This window comes from Orcinus orca, chromosome 7 (genome assembly GCF_937001465.1).
Source record: "Orcinus orca chromosome 7, mOrcOrc1.1, whole genome shotgun sequence".
NCBI lineage: Eukaryota > Metazoa > Chordata > Mammalia > Artiodactyla > Delphinidae > Orcinus > Orcinus orca.
In genome coordinates this window covers 84,703,951-84,728,543 of record NC_064565.1, presented here as the reverse complement: position 1 = coordinate 84,728,543, position 24,593 = coordinate 84,703,951, and the positions used below count along the sequence as shown (strand labels likewise).

General features: G+C 37.3%; 1 protein-coding gene across 4 annotated transcripts in view; it reads left to right on the top strand.

Moving 5' to 3' along the window:
- SATB2 (SATB homeobox 2) overlaps positions 1 to 24,593 on the top strand; it is a 201,623-nt gene that overhangs the window by 120,019 nt on the left and 57,011 nt on the right. For all 4 annotated transcript variants that reach the window (XM_004262884.3, XM_049712309.1, XM_004262883.3 and 1 more), the window contains 2 exons: positions 1,037 to 1,509; positions 22,774 to 22,986. In XM_004262884.3, the coding sequence (XP_004262932.1) occupies positions 1,037 to 1,509; positions 22,774 to 22,986 (686 nt within the window). The remainder of the gene's footprint in view (positions 1 to 1,036; positions 1,510 to 22,773; positions 22,987 to 24,593) is intronic.

Sequence of the window (24,593 nt, the reverse complement as noted above, 5' to 3'; positions counted from 1 at the left end):
TTATCATATCAAACACTTTCAGCTGTAGGAAAAAATTACTAAATCTATGAGGAATTTTTACTTTAAAACACAGATTTTGTTAGATTACATCCATAAGCATTTAAAGCTAGTAAGGATAGAGGTTGTTTCAGCCTAATGTGTTTTCCCCAAACAAACCTTTGCTTTACATAATAATGTAATACAAAGTTTTAGGTAAGGATTTGACTCTGATGTGACTCTTTCCTGAGGCATATTCTTGAGGGAAGAAAAGAATCTGCCTCATGTATGAACATATATGATACTTTCTTTTTTTTCTCCCTTTCAAGGTTATTCCTTAAATCTTTACTAAACTTCAACAAAACATAAAAGATAGATAACCTGGAGAAAGAGAGAATTTTATTTAATGGCAAATCAAGGTGATGTTATTAATTTTGTGAGACTTTTTTCTTATCCTAGTGCATATCACAATCATTAAAATATCCATTTCTTAAAGAAATATTCCTATAAAAAAGATAGCAGGTGAGGAGATGAAAGGATATACTATGTGACAGACATTTTGTATAAATGTTTTCATAGCTGTAAAATAGTATTTATGTGAGATTTTTATTGGGAGATAGCAGTTACTTTGACAGGAGACGTTGTCCTTGTCATTTCCTGATAACCATGAACTACACCATTAACCACAAACTACAGAAGATGAAAACAGCTGGTGCTTTTGTCACAGAGGGAGATGATACAGCTTGGGAATATGAGAGGATTTAGAATTTGTAATGGTTAGTGGTTTCTGTCTTGGCTATTTAATAAAATGCCTAGTTTTAGGAATTAAAGAAAATTGAAGTGGCAAATATTTTTACTTTCATACCATAACCTATGGAAAAATCTATTACTGTAACATTTTCCAGGAAAGGATAACTCACTTTTACTCTGGGGCTTCCAGCTTTGTATGAAAAACGTCTACGTCATTAATATACCAAAAATATAATTTAATACTACGTGTATCAGAAACAAATTATGCCAATGTCGATAATGATGAATTATCATTTTTATCTTTTAACAGTGGAAAGAGTGGAACGAGAAAACCTTTCAGACTATTGTGTTCTGGGCCAGCGTCCAATGCATTTACCAAATATGAACCAGCTGGCATCCCTGGGGAAAACCAGCGAACAGTCTCCACATAGCCAAATCCACCACAGTACTCCAATCCGAAACCAAGTGCCCGCGTTACAGCCCATCATGAGCCCTGGTCTTCTTTCTCCCCAGCTCAGTCCACAACTTGTCAGGCAACAAATCGCCATGGCCCATCTGATAAACCAACAGATTGCCGTTAGCCGGCTCCTGGCTCACCAGCATCCTCAAGCCATCAACCAGCAGTTTCTGAACCATCCACCCATTCCCAGAGCAGTTAAGCCGGAGCCAACCAACTCTTCTGTGGAAGTATCTCCAGATATCTACCAGCAAGTCAGAGATGAGCTGAAGAGGGCCAGTGTGTCCCAAGCTGTCTTTGCAAGAGTGGCATTCAATCGCACACAGGTACCGTTAGCAATGAATGTCATAATTGGTGATTCATAATAATACTAAGGACAGATTGTGGCAAGTATTAGTTCTTTCTTATCTCTTTAAAAATTTTTTTATGGATCTCAGAGCATGTAGAATTAGATTAATTAATAATCCTTAGTTCATGAAGTACTATCACCATTGATCCATACTTGGCCATATTAATTAATCAATTTCAGTAATGTAACGAATGTCTGTGAACCCACCACCCAACTCAGGACCTGAAATGTTACCAATGACCTGGGTCTCTTTGTGTGTTCCTCCTCTCCTCCCTTTTTTTCATTTGCTTTTCCCCAGACGTAACCCTGATCTTGAATTTTGTGCTTATCATTCCTTGTTTTTTAAAAAAACTAGTTCTAGAACTGTTCATGCCCAAACAATCTATTATTTACCTTGTCTTTGAACTTTATAGAAAGAATATCACTATATGTCATCATTTCTATAATTTTTTAATAAACCCTTCAAAATGTACAAGTTAGATTTAAGATATTGATGAAGTAAAAATGGATAGATTACTCATATTTTTAATGTTTTGAGGGAATTATATGCCAAAATAATATTAAATGATAAGACAGTAAACAGTTTATTTATTTATATCTTATTTTATTGAGGGCTGCTTATAATTAAGTTCTTTCCCACCAGTGCTAAACGTGAGTGTGCATCAGAATCACACTGTTTTCAGGCAGTTAAAACACAGATTGCTGGGCCTCTTCCCAGAGTTTCTGATTCACCAGGTCTAGGGTGGGACCCAGACGTTTGCGTGTCTAACAAGGTCCCAGGTGATGCTGATACTGCTGGTCTGGGTCCCACTTTGAGAACTAGTAATCTAGCTCTTATACTGTTGTCCCTCTGGTATCTGCACGGGATTGGTTCCGGGAACCCCCCACGAATACCAAACTCCACAGGTGCTCAAGTCCCTTATATAAAATGGTGCAGTATAGTTGGTCCTTCGTATCTGTGGGTTTCACATCCGCAGATACAGAGGACCAACTGTATGAGTAACAAAAAAGGAGAAGTGCCTAATCTTAAGGAGCTAACCAACCTGGTAGTGAAAAAAAAAAATGTACCCAGATAATTCGAGTAATATGTGAAGTAAGGTGAATAATGCAGGATAATGTGCGCAGCGATTACAGGGGCTGTTCATGAGGAGTCATTAACTGTCAGTAGAGCGAGTGTGGTAAGTCTTCAGGAGGATGGTCGGTTTAAGTTAGCCACCCTACTAAATGCAAGGCAGGAAGCCAAGCTCTGTGCAGATGCAAAGGTGAAAAAGACCATGGGTGAGCACATATGTGAACAACTGATTTGAGTATGAGGTTGCTGGACAGTTAGACCTTGAAGGTAAATAAAATTTAACAGGAAAACACGGAGAAGAAGGGTATTTTAGGCTAAAAAAAAAAATGCACAAGAAAAGTGTTGATTCAGCAAAAGGCGGGATTAGTTGGTAGTTGATAGCAAAGCTAGATAATAAAACTAAAGGTGGAGGGAACAGATCTGAAAAGGTCTTGGGGCCATGCTAAGAACTTTGAACTCTATTTAATAAGCACTGGAAACACTGAAGGTTTTATGTAGGAATATGCTATAATCCAGTGATCAGAATTGGATCTTAGGAAGACTTTCTTCCCCTTAATGATCGCAAGAGGGTTAGGAATATCATTTAGGAAGCCGCCTTAAGCGTCCAGCTGAAATGTGTAGAAGTTTTGAACAAGACTGACGGCGATGGAGTAGACGGTACAGTCAAAAAGCATTGTGAGAGTAAAGTTGACAGTGCAACTGCCTGGAGTGAAGGTAACACCAAGGTTTGAGCCTGGTGACTAAGAATATAGTGAAATTATTTAGAGAATCAAGGAGGGCATTGAAAGAGATGGAGTAAGGTTAAAGTGATTATTTTGGATTGGGCTATTTTGACTTTGAAGTGCTAGCAGACTTCTTAAGTGAAGATGTGCAGCAGTCATTGAAAATAACAGTTTAGTGCTAAGAAGAGTTGTCAGGGTTAGAGAAAGTTTATTCACAGAAGTTTATTCACAGAGCCTGGGATTTAAAGAGACAGGGGAAGGAGGGGAGAGGCCACCGGCACTACTAACACTAGAAAAAGAGACAGAGAAATGCCCAGAGAGGTGGGGGCAGGTGGAGGTGGAAGGAAAGGGAGATGCTGATAAAAGTATAGAGGACCTGGGTAAAGAGTTTCCAGAAGGAGACTTGTCTGTGTCTGGAAAACTAAGTCTGGGAAGGGGAAGCTTGAAACGGTGCCATGAGATTTGGCGATTGGTTGGGAGAGATCTTTGGCAAACTTTAGAATATAATTTCATTTGAGTGGTGAAGGCAGGAGAGAGAATTTAGGAGTTCAGGATGGATTAACTCTTGAGGATACAGAAGCAGTGGCTGCAAATTACTCTTTCCAAAATTTGGTGTTGAAAGGGAGACCAGAAATGGGTTGACAGTTTGGATGTGAGAGGGAGTCAATTTGAGATAGAAGAATTTGTGAGGTAGTTTGGGGCCTCAGCTGAAGTCAAACAGCATGAACTAGTGATGGAACCAACCACTGTGGTTTGGTAACAGTCTTCAGCCACGCTGGAACTGCAGGAGTCGGAGCAGGGGAGAAACGCAGTGGGATTGTTTGAGGTTTGGTGCTCACAGCTTAGGTATGGCAGGAGACCAAGAGGGGTGAAATCTCTAGCTCCCTTGACTCCTAGCTAACTTATACATTCTGTTATTCACAGAGTCAATACATCATTTGAAAATGAGTTCGGAGGTTCACAGAGGGCTGCACATGTTCCAAACATCACTCTACCACTATTCTCTTGTGACTCAAAGTACTGGGGCTGCATTTGTGTGTCCACAGTTATCTGAACTGGGGTTATGAAGAACTCTGATCCTTTGGGGCAAGTCTGTTGCATACTATTATAAAACACAAAGTAGAAGGATGCTTCTTTTAGTCTGTATCTTGCAGTTCTGTGAGTGTGTGTGTGTGTGTGTGTGTGTGTGTGTGTGTGTATTCTTTCATCTATCATTCATGTGCATGAATAGGCATTTCAAGGCTAGCCAACATTTTATTGCTGGTTATTTATACCGCTCCTTTGGATAAGGATAAAATTGAGAGCATGGTCGTATTGCTTTGGATTTTAGAATCAAATACAGTATACATTTCATCCAAATAGCATGAAGCATGAGAGAAGAAGGCTCACGATGAGGCTAGACAAAAGGCGGGCTGTGTTGGTGTGAGGAAATGCTGTGCCAAGGCCCTAGACTCCTGGAGGTCTGTCTTCTCCTGCCCAACTCTTCTTGCCTATTTTTGGGGATTAATGATTTTTCTTCGGCATTGCCATCTTTCAAGTGCCAAGTTATAAAAGGTCTAATTGAAGCATGGAACGCATTTTATTATTTTCCTCCTGCCATTAAATTTGTAAGATGGCTACACCCAGAAAGAAACATTCACATTCAATCAACATGAGCTTGAGTTCATGGGCAAGTCTTGAGGATATCAAATGGAAACTGCATAGGAATGTATGAGTATTTCCTTTTAAATTTCTGCTTTTAATTTGGGAAAGCTTTTCATCCCTCTGGGATCATAACCTGTTGTGTATAAAGCCCAACCTAATCAAGGTAGATGGTATTGACAGAATGACATAGTTTGAACTTAAGCTGGAGGTCAACAGACAGATTGTTTCTGCTGTATATACTGTAGTCACTAACAGCAAGGTTGGACAGCTAGGTTACACCAGCAGCATTGTTAAATGGAAAATGTGGTGTACTATGCCCCATGAAACCAACTGTGGATTTTCCAAACGGTAGGCTTTTTTTTTTCTAATCACATGAGTGGTAAAATGATTTGTCAGCTATAATAAACAAATAAGAATTAACTTTATAGATAATAACATAACTTGTTAATCTTTGGATAGAAAAGAATCTCAACATTTTTTTCTTAAAGCAAACAAAATCAGATTTTAGATGGACACCTAAGGCCAATATTAGTCTTGTACTCAGTCGTTTTACCGATATGTAGCATATCCTCAGTTTACTGAATATTTTTCAGAAATAGTTCGTGATAACTATTATTCATTTATTATCAAATTCAATAAAAAGCAATTTGATTTGTCACCCTATAGTTTGTGCTCCTGGATTTGTTTTTGATGATTAGACCAAGAACAAATCTAGCAATTAGTTCCTCTGTGTGTGTGTGTGTGTGTGTGCGTGTGTGTAGAACAAAAACACATGCACAATATTCATAAATGAATCTAGAATTGTAAAAAAAAATAGTCTAGTTTTTCATGTTTAAGACTTCCAGATGAAAAGCTCAAATTCATAATAAATAGCATTTGAAAATAACAGTTCTTCAAAGAAAAACTATTAATTACTTTGTGTGTCTGATCCGTTGCCACTATATCATTTGGTGTTGTAAAGTAACATAATTAAGGGAATGGAGCTATATTTCCAAGAACTTGCTTTTTAATACATCTTAATCTTAATCCGTGTGTCTTTTAAAAACATAAAATATATTTGTTTGATAAAATGATCCCCTACCCATACTTCATGGCAAGGTCATGACTTCTGCCAGAGTCAGAGATAGACAACCTTTTGCCAATCTGATTTTATTATTTATTATTATTTTTTACATTTCTATATTGGTTTCTTAATACTGTTGAAACTAAGAACGTAAATTAAGTCACATGTTCTGGGCAAGGGAAACAGCACGTTTGAGATCATGTAATGCCAAGATGTTGAATCTTCAGCTTGGGCATGAGACTAATGTAATTCTAGATGCAGGGAGTAGCAGAGCATCACATCCTATCTGAGCCATCAGCATGGTAGAAGTCTATTTTTTCCTTACGACCTTATATAAAATATACTCGGAGCACCATCGCTTACTTCTTCGCTAGACTTTTGAAAGAAAATGTTAGCCCTACTTTTCATGTCTCTAAAGACTTTCATGACAAATGGGACCCTATGATAAGAGTAAGATAAATGTGATGTTTTCTGACCTGATCATTAATATTCAGGCAATCCTATGACACATTTCTAAGCATTTCTGTTACCTGTGGTCACAAAGTAATGTGATACGCCAGAGGAGGCTGAGGCAGATAACAAGCCAGCCCTTTTTTCCATGCTTCACGCCTCCCCCAGCACCCCCCCACTGTCCCACCCCATGATTTACTTCTTTTTTACAAATTTAATTTAATTTAATTTTTTATACAGCAGGTTCATATTAGTTATCTATTTTATACATATTAGTGTATACATGTCAATCCCAATCTCCCAATTCATCCCCCCCCACCGAACTGCTTTCCCCCCTCGGTGTCCATACGTTTGTTCTCTACATCTGCGTCTCTATTTCTGCCTTGCAAACCGGATCATTTGTACCATTTTTCTAGATTCCACATATATACGTTAATATATGATACTTGTTTTTCTCTTTCTACTTCACTCTGTATGACAGTCTCTAGGTCCATCCTAGAGACTCTACAAATGACCCCATTTTGTTCCTTTTTATGGCTGAGTAATATTCCATTGTATATATGTGCCACATCTTCTTTATCCATTCATCTGTTGATGGACACTTAGGTTGCTTCCATGTCCTGGCTATTGTAAATAGAGCTGCAATGAACATTTTGGTACATGACTCTTTTTGAATTATGGTTTTCTCAGGGTATATGCCCAGTAGTGGGATTGCTGGGTCGTATGGTAGTTCTATTTGTAGTTTTTTAAGGCACCTCCATAGTGGCTGTATCAATTTACATTCCCACCAACATTGCAAGAGGGTTCCCTTTTCTCCACATCCTCTCCAGCATTTATTGTTTGTAGATTTTTTGATGATGGCCATTCTGACTGATGTGAGATGATATCTCATTGTAGTTTTGATTTGCATTTCTCTAATGATTAATGATGTTGAGCATCCTTTCATGTGTTTGTTGGCAATCTGTATATCTTCTTTGGAGAAATGTCTATTTAGGTCTTCTGCCCATTTTTGGATTGGGTTGTTTATTTTTTGATATTGAACTGCATGAGCTGCTTGTAAATTTTGGAGATTAATCCTTTGTCAGTTGCTTCATTTGCAAATATTTTCTCCCATTCTGAGGGTTGTCTTTTCGTCTTGTTTATGGTTTCCTTTGCTGTGAAAAAGCTTTGAAGTTTCATTAGATTCCATTTGTTTATTTTTGTTTTTATTTCCATTTCTCTAGGAGGTGGGTCAAAAAGGATCTTGCTGTGATTTACATCATAGAGTGTTCTACCTATGTTTTCCTCTAAGAGTTTGATGATGTCTGGCCTTACATTTAGATCTTTAATCCACTGTGAGTTTATGTTTGTGTATGGTGTTAGGGAGTGTTCTAATTTCATTCTTTTACATGTAGCTGTCCACTTTTCCCAGCACCACTTATTGAAGAGGGTGTCTTTTCTCCATTGTACATTCTTGCCTCCTTTATCAAAGATAAGGTGACCATATGTGTGTGGGTTTATCTCTGGGCTTTCTATCCTGTTCTATTGATCTATATTTCTGTTTTTGTGCCAGTACCATACTGTCTTGATTACTTTAGCTTTGTAGTATAGTCTGAAGTCAGGGAGCCTGATTCCTCCAGCTCCGTTTTTCTTTCTCAAGATTGCTTTGGTTATTCGGGGTCTTCTGTGTTTCCATACAAATTGTGAATTTTTTTGTTCTAGTTCTGTGAAAAATGCCAGTGGTAGTTTGATAGGGATTGCATTGAATCTGTAGATTGCTTTGTGTAGTAGAGTCATTTTCACAATGTTGATTCATCCAGTCCAAGAACATGGTGTGTCTCTCCATCTATTTGTATCATCTTTAATTCTTTTCATCAGTGTCTTATAATTTTCTGCATACAGGTCTTTTGTATCCTTAGGTAGGTTTATTCCTAGAGATTTTATTCTTTTTGTTGCAATGGTAAATGGGAGTGTTTCCTTAATTTCACTTTAAGATTTTTCATCATTAGTGTATAGGAATGCAAGAGATTTCTGTGCATTAATTTTGTATCCTGCTACTTTACGAAATTCGTTGATTAGCTCTAGTAGTTTTCTGGTAGCATCTTTTGGATTCTCTATGTACCATGTCATCTGCAAACAGTGACAGCTTTACTTCTTCTTTTACGATTTGGATTCCTTTTATTTCTTTTTCTTCTCTGATTGCTGTACCACATCTTCTTTATCCATTTGTCTGTCCATGGGCATTTAGGTTGCTTCCATGACCTGGCTATTGTAAATAGTGCTGCAATGAACATTGGGGTGCATTTGTCTTTTTTTTTTTTCAGAATAAACTGGATTTAATCAATTTTATCATGTTCTTTCATGAGTCTCAGATATTCTTGTATCCTGTATTATTATTTTTTCTTTCAATTTCCATATATATATATATTTAATATCTTTATTGGAGTATGGTTTCTTTACAATGGTGTGTTAGTTTCAGCTGTATAACAGAGTGAATCAGCTATACATATACATATGTTGCCATATCTCCTCCCTCTTGCGTCTCCCTCCCACCCTCCCTCTCCCACCCCTCTAGGTGGTCACAAAGCACTGAGCTGATCTCCCTGTGCTATGCGGCTGCTTCCCACTAGCTATCTAGTTTACATTTGGTAGTATATATAAGTCCATGCCACTCTCTCACTTCGTCCCAGCTTACCGTTCCCCCTTCCCGTGTCCTCAAGACCATTCTCTATGTCTGTGTCTTTATTCCTGTCCTGCCCCTAGGTTCTTCAGAGAGCTGGAAATTCTTAACCAATGTCTGATAGGTGCAGGAGGGTGAAAACCCAGCTCCTTGCCTCCATCGTAGGGACAGCACTGAAGTGTGACTTCCCCTCCAGAGCTCTCTGCAGGATCAGGCTGAGGCTGGGACTTTGTTTGGATCTCCTCCCTTCTCTGACCTGCTTCTCCCACTCCTTCACCAGTTTCCCTCAGAAGCACTTCCTGAATAAATCACTTGCACAGAAATCTTTATCTCAGGATGTGCTTTTTATCCCAGATTATAGATCAGGGTCATTGCTAGTCTAATTGGCCTTTGCATATGCCATGGGATAGTAGTTTGAATAAAAGTTATCTTCAATTTTATACCTACTACCTTCACAAATCTAAGGCAAGATGTTATTATGGGAGTAGTATAGAGGTTTTTATTGTACTACTTTGTTTTGAAAATATTATCAGTATTCATAAATCATGAGCAAGATGTTGCTAAGGAAATTATATAGAATTGTATAGAATTTTTTACTGTACTACTTTCCCTTGAAAATATTATCACTATTGTTATTTTAAACTGAGTCCCCTGAATTCAGTGGGATGATATTGTTATTAGCCAGATTTACTTGTGGATATTGAATGTGTGTGGGGGGGGGTTTGGTTAGAAGGATGGGGGAGAGAGAGAGAAGGAATAAGACAGAAACAGACATTGGCTATGAGGCCCTATGAGATCTTTCAAACTTGACTTAAAGCCATCCTTACTGAGTCTCAAAGATGAATTATGTGATTTATGTGAGTTTCAGAGTAGCTTTGCTTCTCAGCCCTGCCGAATCGCCAGTGCTCTGTCAATGATGCAAATGGGTCTGTTAGGCTGATAATTTCAAGAAGTAATAGGACCAGTGCTCTGTCAGGTTTTATTTTTTTGCACATTCATTTTTCCTTCTATCCCAGATTTATTTTAGTGTTGGCACACTTTCACTTATCAGTCCTATGGACATGAAATAAGTTGCTTGGCTATTTACTGTGTTTACATCTTTGCATTTTGACAGTTTAATTATGAATCCTAACCTAAAGCATTCTTTTGCCCCTGTCATTTTATGGACTTAAAAAAAAATCAATCAGAGGCTTATGACTGTATGAAAAGGTTTGTGACTATTTTACAAGGCTTAATATTGCCCAGGAATGGTTAGGGGATGTCCACTGACCTATAATAAGAATGGTTTCATGAAATATGTACAATAAATCTTCCTTAATAGATAAACTATTCTCTAATTTATTTAAAAATCCAATGACCTACATATTCATATGTTCAGAAATCCCCCATTTACTAACATTATTTCTCCTTTGAGACCTTCCATCTGAGCAAATCTGTTAAATGAAGTAGAGGAAGCTTTGATCGAAACTAGGCTAAATCCATCGGAACGAATGCCCTGCCACGTGTGAATGGGAGCATTAGAGTGCCAGCAAAGGGAAATGAGGTGTGATTCTCTGCCCCTGTCTGCACCACTAGCCCCTTGCCTTGAAGGTGGGAGTCAGGAAATATCCATACACAAAGAATTGGCATTAGGAGGTTTGTATTGTTTGAAAACGAGACTTGTCACATTCGTTATTTACACAGTGTAGTTATTTTTCTTTTTCCTCTAGCAGATTATGCCATAACTCAGAAAGTTCGGGTTCATTTTGTGTCTCAGGTAGCTCTCCTGAGCCAATTCTTAGAAACATGTTTTCAGTAGAAGCCCCTGTGTGTTTTGCAAAATGTGTTATTCTTCTGCAACAGAAAGGCCTCTAATTTGGTGTCTTGCTCCTTCTTTAGTTTGATGAAAAAGTCACAAAGTTACACAGTTTACAACCTTTTGTCAAAGGCCTTTTTTGAGAAAGCTGTTCATCTTGGTTTTGTCTGATAGAGAAGAGGATTTTTTAAATCCTTTGGGAACTCATTTGGTTGACCTGTCCTCATTTTATTTTTTATGAGACTTTGCAAAAAATCTGCTGTTTACATATCAAAGCCACATCATTTGAAAAAACTTAAGGCCAGGGTCATAAATACAGCTCATGAAGTCACTCAGCAACCAGAGAATGTTTTCAACAGATTGGAAAATTAAATTGAATTATGTATCAGAAAAATTGGCAGTAAGGTCAACAGCTAGAAATGTAAATGTCTTTGTGTGAAGTGACATGGACTTTGCTTTTATGCTTTATTGGCACTGTTTTTATAGTATTTGCCCACCCGTATCATTAAGGTTAAAAATGTCTAAGGACTTACTAAACATATTTCGAAGTGGCACAGTTAGGAAGAGATGTGTAGCAACAAAATGAAAATTTTAGCAACCAAAATATTTGGAAGTCTGAGCTTTTAGTGTGTTACCAGTTAGTTTTTTCGGGGTTGGGGGGATCTTCTCTTTTAACTTTGTGTTTGATTTATACATATTGTTAGCCAAAGGTAGGCATGATTTAATTACATGTACAGTTTATATTTGTAGAAAACTTGACCTCCAAGATATTTAGAATTCTTTCTCAGCTGACCTCTGGTCTCAAGTCATTACTTCTCAATATCCAGTAGAGATATAGGCACTCAGCAAGTCATACAGGAATAGAATACAATGTAAATCCAGGGGTCTTGACTCCATGGTCCAGTAAGCTGGTTATAAAATGACAAGGAAACCTGTGAGAAAAAGGAAGTCCTCCAACTGAAAGATGAGCTGTAAATATGAAATGCTGCAGATCAGGCATGAACATGTTATTGGGTTTTGAAGCAAATAACATACTCTCTTTTGATTTCAGCGTTAAATTAATAAAGTAGGAAAAGATGGCCCTGCAAGCTTCATAAAATAGGTACTCTTTCATTTCAGAATCACTGGCTTGAATTCATAGATTTAAAGATTGTAGTAATATTAATATCTCCTAGGATAGCAGTGTCTCAAAGTTATTCAGTGACTTAAGGATGGCCCTCTAGATAGTGGTCTCAATTTAGTCCTCCTTACATATAAAGACTATCATTAATTAGCACTTTTTAGGCAATTTCAGCCAAAAAGCATGGGGGAGATGCTGTCTCTGTTTGTGCTCTGGGTAAAGAGAATGTTGATTCAGTAGCTGTCAAACGTATACCACCCCTATTCCCATTCCTAAATCTAATTGAAATAGAGCATTTTATGTAAAAGAAAATATGAAGACTCCTTTTTCCCCGTCCTTCACAAAACTCGTACCAAAGAATCAGAGGAAAGAAATATGACAGCACACTCTTCTATCTATTCCTTTCATCCCTGATCAGTGTGCAAAGTCCTTAAAAATTAGTTGCTGCTGGGCTTCCCTGGTGGTGCAGTGGTTGAGAGTCCGCCTGCCGATGCAGGGGACATGGGTTCGTGCCCTGGTCCGGGAAGATCCCACATGCCGCGGAGCGGCTGGGCCCGTGAGCCATGGCTGCTAAGCCTGTGCGTCTGGAGCCTGTGCTCCGCAATGGGAAAGGCCCCAACAGTGAGAGGCCCGCGTACTGGCCAAAAAAAAAAAAAAAAAAAAAAATTAGTTGCTGAACTATTATAGAAAATTCAGGTTTTTCTACTTTACTCAAAAAGACTGCCTTTTGATGATGGTTTTATAAGTTTTTGTCACTATTCTCTAACAAGGAGTGATTGACTCGTTTCACACAGATGAGGGGGTCTCTGTCCTAAATAAGGTATTTCACTTCTAGTGAGTGTGTCTCAGTAGAGACCTGCACTTTTAGTGGAAAGCCTAGTTTTATTATTTATCTAGTTTCTCCAAGTCCTGGGTGCTGTTTATAATTAAAGTAGAATTTTTATAGAAGAAATATAAGGAAACACTAGTTTTAGATTCCATTATTTATATGCTTTTCACCTTTGCTTATTCAAAGTAACTTTAAAAAATACATAAATGGTTCCTTTTTTTGCCATTGATTGAAATGATGACCATTTGGCCTGGGGTTAAGTGCATGTTTGTTCAAATAAAGTGAATTAATTTTAAAGGCCAAAAATTCTGTGAGAAAAATATAACTGAATCACTTTGAAGTCAATTGGAAATTACAAGGTTGTTTAAATTCTATCTGCCAGTTTTGTGCCTAAAATTATTCCTGTAGACAACAGTATTTACTTTCAAATTTCTCTGACTACAACACCCAGTAAGAAATAATTTTTACATCATGAGCTAGTACACAAAGACACACTCACGCATTTGTTCACATATGTATGTCTGTCTGTTTTGAGTTCTATCTCATTTCCAACTATATCTTTATCTATCTGTATATTTATTCATGAAAGAAGAAAAAAGCCTTCATGAAACAATACATGTATGAAGCACTGTGGTAATTTTTAATCTATTTAATTGCATTTTGTTATAAAAACTAGTTATGGTATGCTAAATTAATTTTATCATCCACTAATAATTGTGACCCATGCTTCAACAATGATGCAGATTAAGGCTGATTTTAAAAGTTACTTAAGGAAGGAAAGTGGTTTTACTTCCTTGAAGTATAAATGAATATCTTAGTTTAGTGCTGTCCTGAATGTCCGTATGCTCATTTCACTTTAGATAATTTATTAATTTTTTTTTTACATTCTTCTCTATCCCAAATAATTTTAATTATTCTACTTCCTAAAAAATTTTCTTTTAAATATTTTCTGTGTTCTGTATGGGAAGACATCTAGCAAAATATAAGTGGAGGGCCTTGAACATTTGAAGTTGCAAATTTAAAATAAGAAATGTACTTTGATGTTAGTTCTGTCTTTATCCATTCATTTAACAAATAATTATTAAGCATTCAGAGACTATGCTGGAGTTATAATGAGGGCTAACGGTTATTGAACATTTAACACATATAGGATACAGTTGTAAGCTCTCTAGGGAATCCTATGAGGGAAGTACAATTATTATCTCATTTTTACAGGTGAGGAAACTGTGCCATAAGGAGATTAATTAATCCTTGTCCAGTTGAAGCCCAGTTTTGAACCCAGCAATTCTAACTTCAGAACTCATACTCATATCCCCTTTTTTCTCAATCATTTCTGTTATCATAGAGCAGAAAGACACAGTCCCTCCTTCAAGGAGGTATGAGGAATAAACAGACTTTTAAACCAGTAATCCCATTGTGGTATGATAATATGTAATATGTTGCATGTACTGTGTAAGAACAGATGCTTTTGACCCTGGAGGTGATTGAAGCTAAGGCAGAAAATGTTCAGCAAGAAAAAATCATGTTTTATAATTATTTCAGGACAGAGTCAACTCATATGTTAATAGACTGCTTTTCTTCTTATATCTGAATGCATTTGATACATTTGAGATATAAATATGCACTAAATGTATGTTTTTGTTTTGTTTTGTTTTTGAAAGTACTATTTTTGCCAATGTTTTGACAAAGTAGCCAAAGCTAGTAAATTTTTTGGAAGTTTGCCAACAGTTGTTTTGCAGAATACTCATGGAAACTAGGAATAACCAGGGCCCAGTACTTTGTGAATTCAATAGTCATGGTGCCAGGTACTTGAGGTGTTAGTAGAAACCATGTATGTGCCCAGAGCTGAGAACACCACTGGTAAATGTTTCCAAAAGGAACCTGTTCAGTTCTGTATTTGCTTTTGCCTTTTGGTGCTAATGTGTTTAGAAAATTCTGACTTAGATTGTGCACCATCCCCCATTCCAGTACCTAAGACTTCCTAGAGATAAGGAGGGAAGGAAGAAAATGAGACAGGACTCTTTATTTAATTGCATCTATCGTTGTATAGATTAGGTAGGTAAAAAGTAGTAAAGTTGCCAGGAATCTGGTTTTGGCTAAGTTCCTCCACGGTACATGCTCAAGCGTGGCTTGGACAAGGGGATTGCAGTTAAGAAAGCACAGACTGCTTTGTTTTCAAGAATGCTCTGTTGCACCTACTAACTTTGTTTTGCATGCTTACAGTATTCTGATGTGTCAGATGGCACAAGCGAAGTTTTATTATATATACTAGAAAGAAACCTGTCTGTGAGGGAAGTGTTTCATTTAATAAACTGTAGGTTTGGGGTGCATGGAATATTTGTTCTAAAGTGGAGTTTGCATGGCACAAAATTTCGGTATTTATTATCTTATCGTTTTCAATAGGTTGTATGAGAAGATCTTGAGTTATTGTGAGTTAGGCTTTTAACATGTGGTCCATCAGGGCCTGCTGCTGACTGTTTAGCAAAGATGGGACTCCCACTTTCAGAAAAATGAGAAATATGCATTTGATGCTTTCTTAGGGCTCTATATTCCTGTATATCCCCAACTAACCACTAAGCACAAAATGTACAGATTCTCCTCCCAAGGTGTTTACTGTATGATGGGAGAAAGAGGTTTTATAGTTACACAATGTAAAGATGATAAGTGTCATAAATGTGAAATAGAACTAGTGCCATCTCCCTTCAAAGGAGGGAGAAAGTATTGCCAACTGCAGTGTATATACATATACAGATATATACATAGTCTTTTAGTGCATTACAGAATACATCTCTACAGCAACATGTCTGCACATGTTACTTTTGTATATGCATTTATATTTGCAGAGTACATTAATTCCCTTTAGATGCTCAATTCTATCTACCCCCATGGTACAAAAGTGCTATATGCATAGGCTGTCTTTTCTAATAAAGAAATATTATAGTAAAAGAGAGGTTTTTATTAAACTAATGCAATAACAACATTTTCTTTGAGGATTTAACACATCATTTTTAATAATAAAAATCAAATTGTCATTGTTGTGCCCTGTATACCTTTTATTCAAATCAGACTGAGTACTCTGGCCTCATGGCTGAGCAGTACTCTAGGGGGTGATGGGGGAGGTGAGTATTTTTTAGCATAACACAAATGAATTTCAGTAGTCGGCTTTGTAGTGGGGTTGTAGATTATGAATATGGGACCCAGGGAAACCTATTTATATTTGTGAGCAGAGGAGAACATGCCTCTCAGGAACGTCTAGAAGGAAATGAGACTGGAGGTTAGGAGAGAACTGATTTCGTTAGGTCAGCTTTCAGGTGGTAGGATGTCAATACTCTGTCCAGCCAAGAGCTCAGTTCACAGCTTCAACTAACTGTGCATTAACCACCGAAACTGAAGAGTTCACTTTGTACAATTAGGCTAAGAATTTGGTATCACCTGGTTTTCATCAGAGGATACCACTTTTTGGCTCTCACGTCAGCTGGAACCAGACATTTCAGAATTGTATGAAGTTAAGGCTAACCAATAAGCATGGAAAAGGGGTGGTGAAACGTGAAGAGTACCTTCAGAGGGAACTATGTGATAGACAGGTCATGTTCAGTGGCAGGATGTGGGGTTAGCCCATATGGGTGCCAGGGCCTCTTCCACCTCTGACCCTCTGTAATTTTAATCTGTAAAATGGGGGTATATGTGCCTTTGAAACTTGATTGGTTAGGACATCATTTGTTTTAAGCAAATAATGAACTAAAATATATTTTCAGACTCACTACTACAAAGTAAATATGTTTCAACCCATACACCCTTAAAGAGATGTAACTTGATTTCTGAAAAGGACTTTCATTTTAAAAGCTTATATACTTTATTATTGATACATCCAACAATTAATAATTAAAATACATTATAAAGGAATAGAGCTAATTTTCTCTAAAATAACCAGTCCAAATGATTCTGTAGAAGTGGCAAGCATATATTTTCCCCTTTGGCATTGCAATCAGTAGTACATATAAGCTTTCTTTGGGATTTATATGACATTCTAATATCTATCTTTGTTTGGGTTGTAACCTAACACTTTCAAACTATGATATGCTATGTATGTTATATGATATATGAGTATTTCGGAGGTTAACTTCAAAAGTTTATGTTAGAATAAATATGTGAACAGAAATATAATTTACAGAAATGAAAATAGTCTCCGGCTAGTTTGAAGCTTTTTCCAAAGCATAGCACTGGGGTTTGGCTGGGCCAGTTTTTTCAATACACACCTGGTGTATATCACTTTAAAAAGTAAATTATGCCTCATTAAATTACAATTAAATGGAATCATGATCATTTGTTTTCCTGGAAGGAAGATGTTTTGCATATTGAAAGCCTAATTTGTTGCAGGTGACAAAAAGGCTGAACAGATTAATATCACTTCATTTTGGGGGTAGTGTTTGCTGGTTAGTTTGTGTATACTCCAGTAGTTCTGAATTATATTAATGTGGACTATATTATTTTCACTTCAAAAAGTCTTCTACCACTTTATCAGTTTTTGCACTTTTTTTTTTTTTTTTAAGCTTTTAAGGAAACAGAAACTTCTCTTGGTATTCTGGATTAGTCATGCTCTTTCTTTTTCTTCAAGTGTTCTAATACTATCCAATCCCTCATTTGCCCTCTCCCTTTGCCTGGTCTCATCACTATCTCTATGTCTATGCATAATGTACATTTTGAATCCCCGCCAAGTTAAATACCACCTCTTCCAAAACGTTTTCCCTGAGTCTTGCGATGGCAATACTTTCACCCTCTTTTGAACTGAGATGGTACTAGTTCTGTATGAAATTTATGACACTTATCTTTCACATTGTGCTTCTGTAAACCATTGTATAGTAAACTCCTTGGCAGCAGAATCTATGTCTTATTAATCTTTCCATTCTTTTATGAGCTTTGAACCAAGTTGTAAATAGGGAGTGAATTACTAGACTGATCTGTCATTTTTTGGCAATAGGCATATTGAATTTGGGGGTTCTATAGATAATCAATGGGAGATATAACCTAATCGTAGAGAATTACAAATGTCTAGGAAGTATGAAGAAGAGATATCTGTTAAAATCTAGTCAGTGATGATCTTCAGTGACCTCTCCTGGAGTGACCTGGGAGGTCTGATGGGCTCAGGCTCAGATTCCTGGCCCAGGCTTGGGTTCTCTTCTTGTTCTCTTAAAGGATTTAAGGGCCCATCAAAGGCAGTTTCTCACCCGTCCCAGATGAAGCCTCAAGGGCTAGTACAGAAACTTGGAAGTAAATTTTATAGAGCCAGTCATGGTAATGTTTCCCAAATATTTCTGAGTATCAGCATGTATTTTGCACACTAACGATTTGGAGCAAACTATATAAATTGTTGAAGGAATATGAAAATCATAATAAAAAGAAAAGCTCTTCAAATAAGAAAGCTCTTCAACAGAAATTGCAGATTCAGAAACTCTAAGGTCATTTAAGACGTCACAAATATTATTAAAATACTAGTAATAATAAGCATAGCAAGTTTTTATTTAAAAAATCAGTCCTACTTCTTCTTTTTTTTGCCACATCACGTGGCTTGTGGGATCTTAGTTCTCCCATCAGGGCTTGAACCTGCACCCTCAGCAATGAAAGAGTCAAGTCCTTGCCCCTGGACCACCAGGGAATTCCCAGCCCCAGTTCTTTGTTTTGTCTGTAGAGAGAGCCTGTATTAGCAATGAAGCTAGATGGCATTATATTATCTCTTGTTTTGTGCTTTGAATTATTTTGCTTTTATTGAAGTTTTCTGCCAACCTCATGTATTCTTTGCTGGTGCTGGAAATAATATGGAGCTTACAAAATCCTCCATTAAAAGACTGGGGAGAAGGCCAATTTGAGGCTCTTTTTGCCCAACTCCCTTCTTTTTTCAGTGACCTGTAACCCAAGAGCTCTGGTAGGAGGTGCCTTTCTACCCTGTGCAGAGGTTTGTTCTCCTCCTTTTCAGTCAACACGTTTGCTGGTCTTACACAACCTCAGTTAACACCATGGAGAGAATTGTTTATAATCTCTCCCTTGAGAAGGCTCTGTTGCCTATGATGAGGAAAACACTTAATGACCACTTTACTGAATACTTGCAATGTGTTTTAATAAGATTACTGATATGAAATTTTAATAAGCGATATCCTGGTTAATTTATTAATTTCCCTCAATTTTCACATTCTCAATATTCATGACCTTTCTCTTCATAAAAGTACATCTTTTTTTCAGTGCCCGGGTGCCATGCCAGGTTCTCTATATCTCAGGCTGCATAATGGGAATGTCCAAGTGACGCCTCCTGCCTGGCTGGTTGATAATTAAATGCCAGACAACATAGTAGCAAGGGCTTTAGAAATATTTATGCAAGATAAATTATTAATTTATGTTCTAGTCAAGACAGTTTCAATATGATAAACATTTACTTATCTTGATAATTAGATGGGGTGATTTGTGGTATACTTAAGTTATGCCGTACATTTTCTTCCGATCTGTTTCCCCTATGATGATTTTAAACTAACTAAATAAAACGTGCTTTACATTTACGTGCCCGCAGAATTTTGACTATGTTTTTAAAAATCCCTGCTTAAGTCGTTAAAAGCACATAACCAAAATGAAGAAGTCTCAACAAAACAACTAAAACTCTTCTTGTGCCCACCAGTTAGCCACTTGTTATTGAAAATGTCTGAGGTAAAAAGAATCTGCTTTGGGACCAGGGTTACACAGATGAGACTTTAAGTAAATACTTTAGAACAGTGTTCTCATTCTCCAGGGCAGCAGTGGCCACCTTGTTGGTTTGAGACTTTATCTTCAATTAGGCGAATAAAACAGAGGCAACAGTATAGTCCACCAACCCCTTAAAATACAAATATTGTGTCTCATTCACTTCAGAAGTGATGCTGATGAACAGTCATTTACAAGATGCTTTGTCTTGATTCTTCTTAGAGATGGATTCATTTCCCTGTAAGGTTGTCCAACATGTAAAAAATGCAGGGGAAGGAACTCCACAATTTCAGTGTGGGAAAAAAAGGTAAACCAAGCTGAACAAAAAATAAATAAAAGAACTCTATCCTTAGGAGTGATTTTGTTTTCTATTGATTAGGAATAAACAGACTTACAATTCTGAAGTTTGTCCATTAGAACAATATTTTTTGTTTTTTCAATATTTTGTGTGGAAGATTTTTGCCATAGTGTCCTCCACAATTTGTGTAAAGAATTTCACGGAAGAAAGAGTTTACAGACTTTGCCTTTGAGAGATCTTAAGTATAATCATATAACCAGCATAAAGAATATATCCATGTAGATCCTAAAACTTTTCCAAATTTGGTAGTCTGACATTTAGTAAAATGCTAAAGTTACTTATGAGAGAGAGAAAAAGACAGAGAGAAGGAGAGTGGGTACCAACTTGTCCTTCATGTGCAAAGTTCATTGTTAAAGAAAGCTCAGAAAATATCAATCTTAGTATCTTATTAGTAATGGAAATTGGTATTGATCGTCTTTTATGCTTTAATTTTTTATTTAATTTTAATTTTTAAATTTTATTGAAGTATAGTTGATTTACAATGTCATGTTAGTTTCTGGTATACAGCAAAATGATTCAGATACATATATATATATATATTTCATATTCTTTTCCATTATGGTTTATTACAAGCTATTGAATATAGTTCCCTGTGCTGTACAGTAAGACCTTGTTGTTTATCTGTTTTATATATAGTAGTTTGTATCTGCTAATCCCAAATTTCCTCCCCTGCCCTTTCCCCTTTGATAACCATAAGTTTGTTTTCTATGTCTGTGAGTCTGTTTCTGTTTTGTGAATAAGTTCATTTGTATCATATTTTAGATTCTACATATAAGTGACATCATATGGTATTTGTCTTTCTCTGTCAGACTTACTTCACTTAGTATGACAATCTCTAGGTCTATCCATGTTGCTGCAAATGGCATTATTTCATTCTTTTTTATGGCTGTGTAGTATTCCATCGTATATATAGGAAATTGGTATTGATTTTAAATTCACATCCCTCTTGCTTCTGCACACATTAATTTGGAGAATTATGTCTTAGAAACAAATTTGTTATTAATATTTCAGGTTGCTCAGTCCAAGTGGAAAGTAGGATAACTTAAGGCAGAGCTGACTTTTAATTTCAGAAAGAAAATTAATACTTAGATTGTATAACATTTTCTGGAAGACAAGTGTCTCACTTGTTGCTTCTTTCTGAAAGCATGACAAGAAATCAAGATTTTCTTAGAATCATTTCAGCAGTAGGGTAGTTTTATATACATGCCCTACCTTGACCTTTCCTTGGGCACTCACGCACACAGACACACACTCGTTAACATTTTTTTCTAGCTTCATTGTATGGCATATTATAGTCTCATTTGGAAAGACTTCTCTAATCAAAGTAATGACAACCAAACGGGCAAGAGCTATCAGATGGCATGCCTCTTGTAGGTTCCTTATAGTAAAATTGTCTTACATGATGTTTTGAGTGGTGATTACTCCCGGAAGCCGATAACAGTGTGATACACATTCCTGTAAGTGACATTTGCTTCACTATATTATAATGCATTATTTTTTAAAACCGCCTACCTTATCCTGAGGATTTTTGGCCAACTAGAGATGGTATATTTCTTTGGTCTCCAATGCCTATTGGCCTGTTGGCCAAAGACGGCCTATGTAGCCATCTATTACAAATCTGATAGTGTTTCTTTGCATTAATATCCCCTAAGTGGAAATGCCTTTGGCATCTACTTTTACGATTTGGGGTTATCCCCATCTGTTGTAAGATACAGAGGTTAACATCTTAGCTTTTTCTGGGAGATAATCCTAGGCCCTGATCTCATACTGCCCTGAGAAGGGATGTTAGCTGGGCATGTAAAGTGATGCCTCTGTGTGATAATCCAACAAGTGCGCAGAATGGAAATGGATCTGCTTCTGCCCCAAGTACTGCCGTGTTCTGACTCAGGTCTCTAGCCTTTTTTTTGCATCTGTACTACTTTTCTTTAGACTTGTCAACATTTTTCTTTTCTTTGTGAGTTCTCTGTCAGCAGAGCAGCACATGAAAACACCAGTTTTTTATGTAAAGCATTCTATTTGGATGGGTCACACAGTCAGAAAGTATCTGAGCCTATCATGGCATTCTCTGAGGTGCGCTGTGGCCTGTTACCGGATGTGACTCTACTTCCGCTGCTTTAATGGTGGGCTTGGAGCGTCCCCATGAGGGCATCTCATAAAAAGGTTTGGGTGCCCTCTGGTACATATGCAAGGAAACCTATTATGTGTGTGGATTGGGAAGTTAATAGAGGCCAAGTTATAGCCATTTGCTTTGTGTCTTTTTTTTTTCTTCTTGCCATAAGAAACATCTATATTGAAAACAGTGTCCGGTCACACAGAAATTCAGCCAAACTTTTTTTTTTAAGTCGATGTAAATCTCCCATGCTGTTTAAATGTCGGAACTAAATTTACCAAACTTGGCAGATTTGTAAAGCTGAGCAGGACTGCCAAGTGTTCCCAGTTTCAAGCAGAGAGAGTTCTAACAGTTCCTGAAATACTTGTAGGAGGCACCTGGTGGTAATTGCAGTTTCACAATTCTTCTGAGCGCCTACCTTGCTAGCTGGCATCTCTGTACACTGATGATTATTACAGTGATGATAAAGTGTCAGAATAGAATGTCCCAAAATAAGGCACAGCCCCCAGAGAGCAAGCACGTTCCCACCAAATCTTCCTGCTGGAGAACCCGCAGGAATTAGACTGAGGTTCTTGACATCACAGCCAGCTGGTTACACCAAACAGTTAAAGGGGAAGAGGGGCGCAATACGGAAACCACACATGCATACCTGCAAATATAACTTGGCCTACTTTTTTTTTTTTTCCATTTAATCAGGGATTGTTGTCTGAGATTCTGCGTAAGGAAGAAGACCCTCGGACAGCATCTCAGTCTCTTTTAGTAAACCTGAGGGCTATGCAGAATTTCCTCAATCTGCCGGAAGTGGAGCGGGACCGCATATACCAGGATGAGAGAGAGCGGAGCATGAACCCCAATGTGAGCATGGTCTCATCGGCCTCCAGCAGTCCCAGCTCCTCCCGAACCCCTCAGGTGAGATATTCGCTCCACTGACTTTTCACTCTTAGCCTTGGAGATATCTTGCCTTCACTGCTACTGTGTTTTCCCTCAAAAACTAAGAGACATAATTCCAAGACTTTTTAATCCACTGAACATGTGGGTCAGAAGATATGAACCTCTGACCATATGCTAGTGGTTATCTTTTTCTATATCATCCATGCCATTTCTGTCCCTTTAAGAAAGTCCCATTCTTCCACATGTGGCAGGAGGGCAGCAGTGGGTGGAAGGGTAAGCACTAGATGTCTACATACAGCTGTTTGGTTATCAAAGAAGGGGCTAGCGGATTTGTATTGAAGCTGAGTTTGCGAAGCATTGCTTTTCCTTCAATTGTGTATTTATTTGGATGGGGGCAGGGGACAGCTAGCGTAGTCCAAGTTCTGCTTGATGCAATCTGAAAGAGACAAAATCAGGGAGGAACCTGTGTGTGATGGAAGCATGCCAAGGCAGCGGCTAGATCCGAATGACTGGGAGCTCATTCAGTGATCCCTTAGAAAATGGTAGTGGAAATGTAGGCCTTAATTATTTTCCTTCCTACAGTGATGTCCGCAGGACCCTGACTCAGCTTTCCATCCCTCCTTTCTTCGTACTTTAAAAGCATTCTGTTCTCAGGTCCTCCTGCAGATGCATACATCTAGTAATGTTGTGTGATTTAAAGATTTTAACTGAAGGGTCAAGGTCTCAAGTCAGCCAAGAGTCATTTCCAATTCAGATCTGAGCCCACTTATTTTTAGCCTCCTCCCTACTTCCCCTAAACTTTTACTAATCAACGGATTTATGGTAAAGCCACCCCATTTACTGTTGCTAGCATGGTTGCAGGTTCCTTCTTGAGTGATAGTTTTCAAAAAAATATTTAACAGGTACACATTTGTACAAATCAGAAAAATGGGTACTTTGAAAATAAAGGTTTTTTTTTTTTTTTTTTTGCTTAGATACTATAGTTTTGGGTTTAGGAGTTTGTTTTCTGTTAAGTTCTAAGGAACTGATTAAGCAGAATCTTCTAATAGAAATATTTGAGCTTTTTCAAGTATATCCATTTTTTCACACATCTTAACTCTTTTTATATTTTGCACTCTGCAATAGATTTTTTAACTGAAGATAATTTTCTATCATGCACTGCCAAACTGTGATACTTAGACTTTAGTGTTTAGTGAATTATGAATTTTAGTTACTGTTAAACCAAAAATAAGTCTCTTGACTGCTTACTGTGGACCACTGTAACCAAGCTTTTTTATCTTTATTTTTTAAAAATTTTGGGGCATACATGTTGAGCTATTGAGTTGGACAAGTTGTTAATTTGCACTAATATTTACTTCTATTAAATTCACCAACATTTTTGCCACTTTTGAAGCCCATTGAATCATTACAGGAGAATCCAGCCATGCTTCATGGCCATTTAATTGGGCAAGTTTTCTCAGAAAATCACTCCTCCTTGTTAGAAAATCACACAGGTCTGTGTGTTTTGTTTTCCACTCCTTCGTAATATTTTTCCAACAAGATTATATCTTAGGCATCTTTTCAAAGACCTGGTAGCTTTCAGAGCCAGACCAACTTACAACACCACACAGTTAAGGTCAGGACCC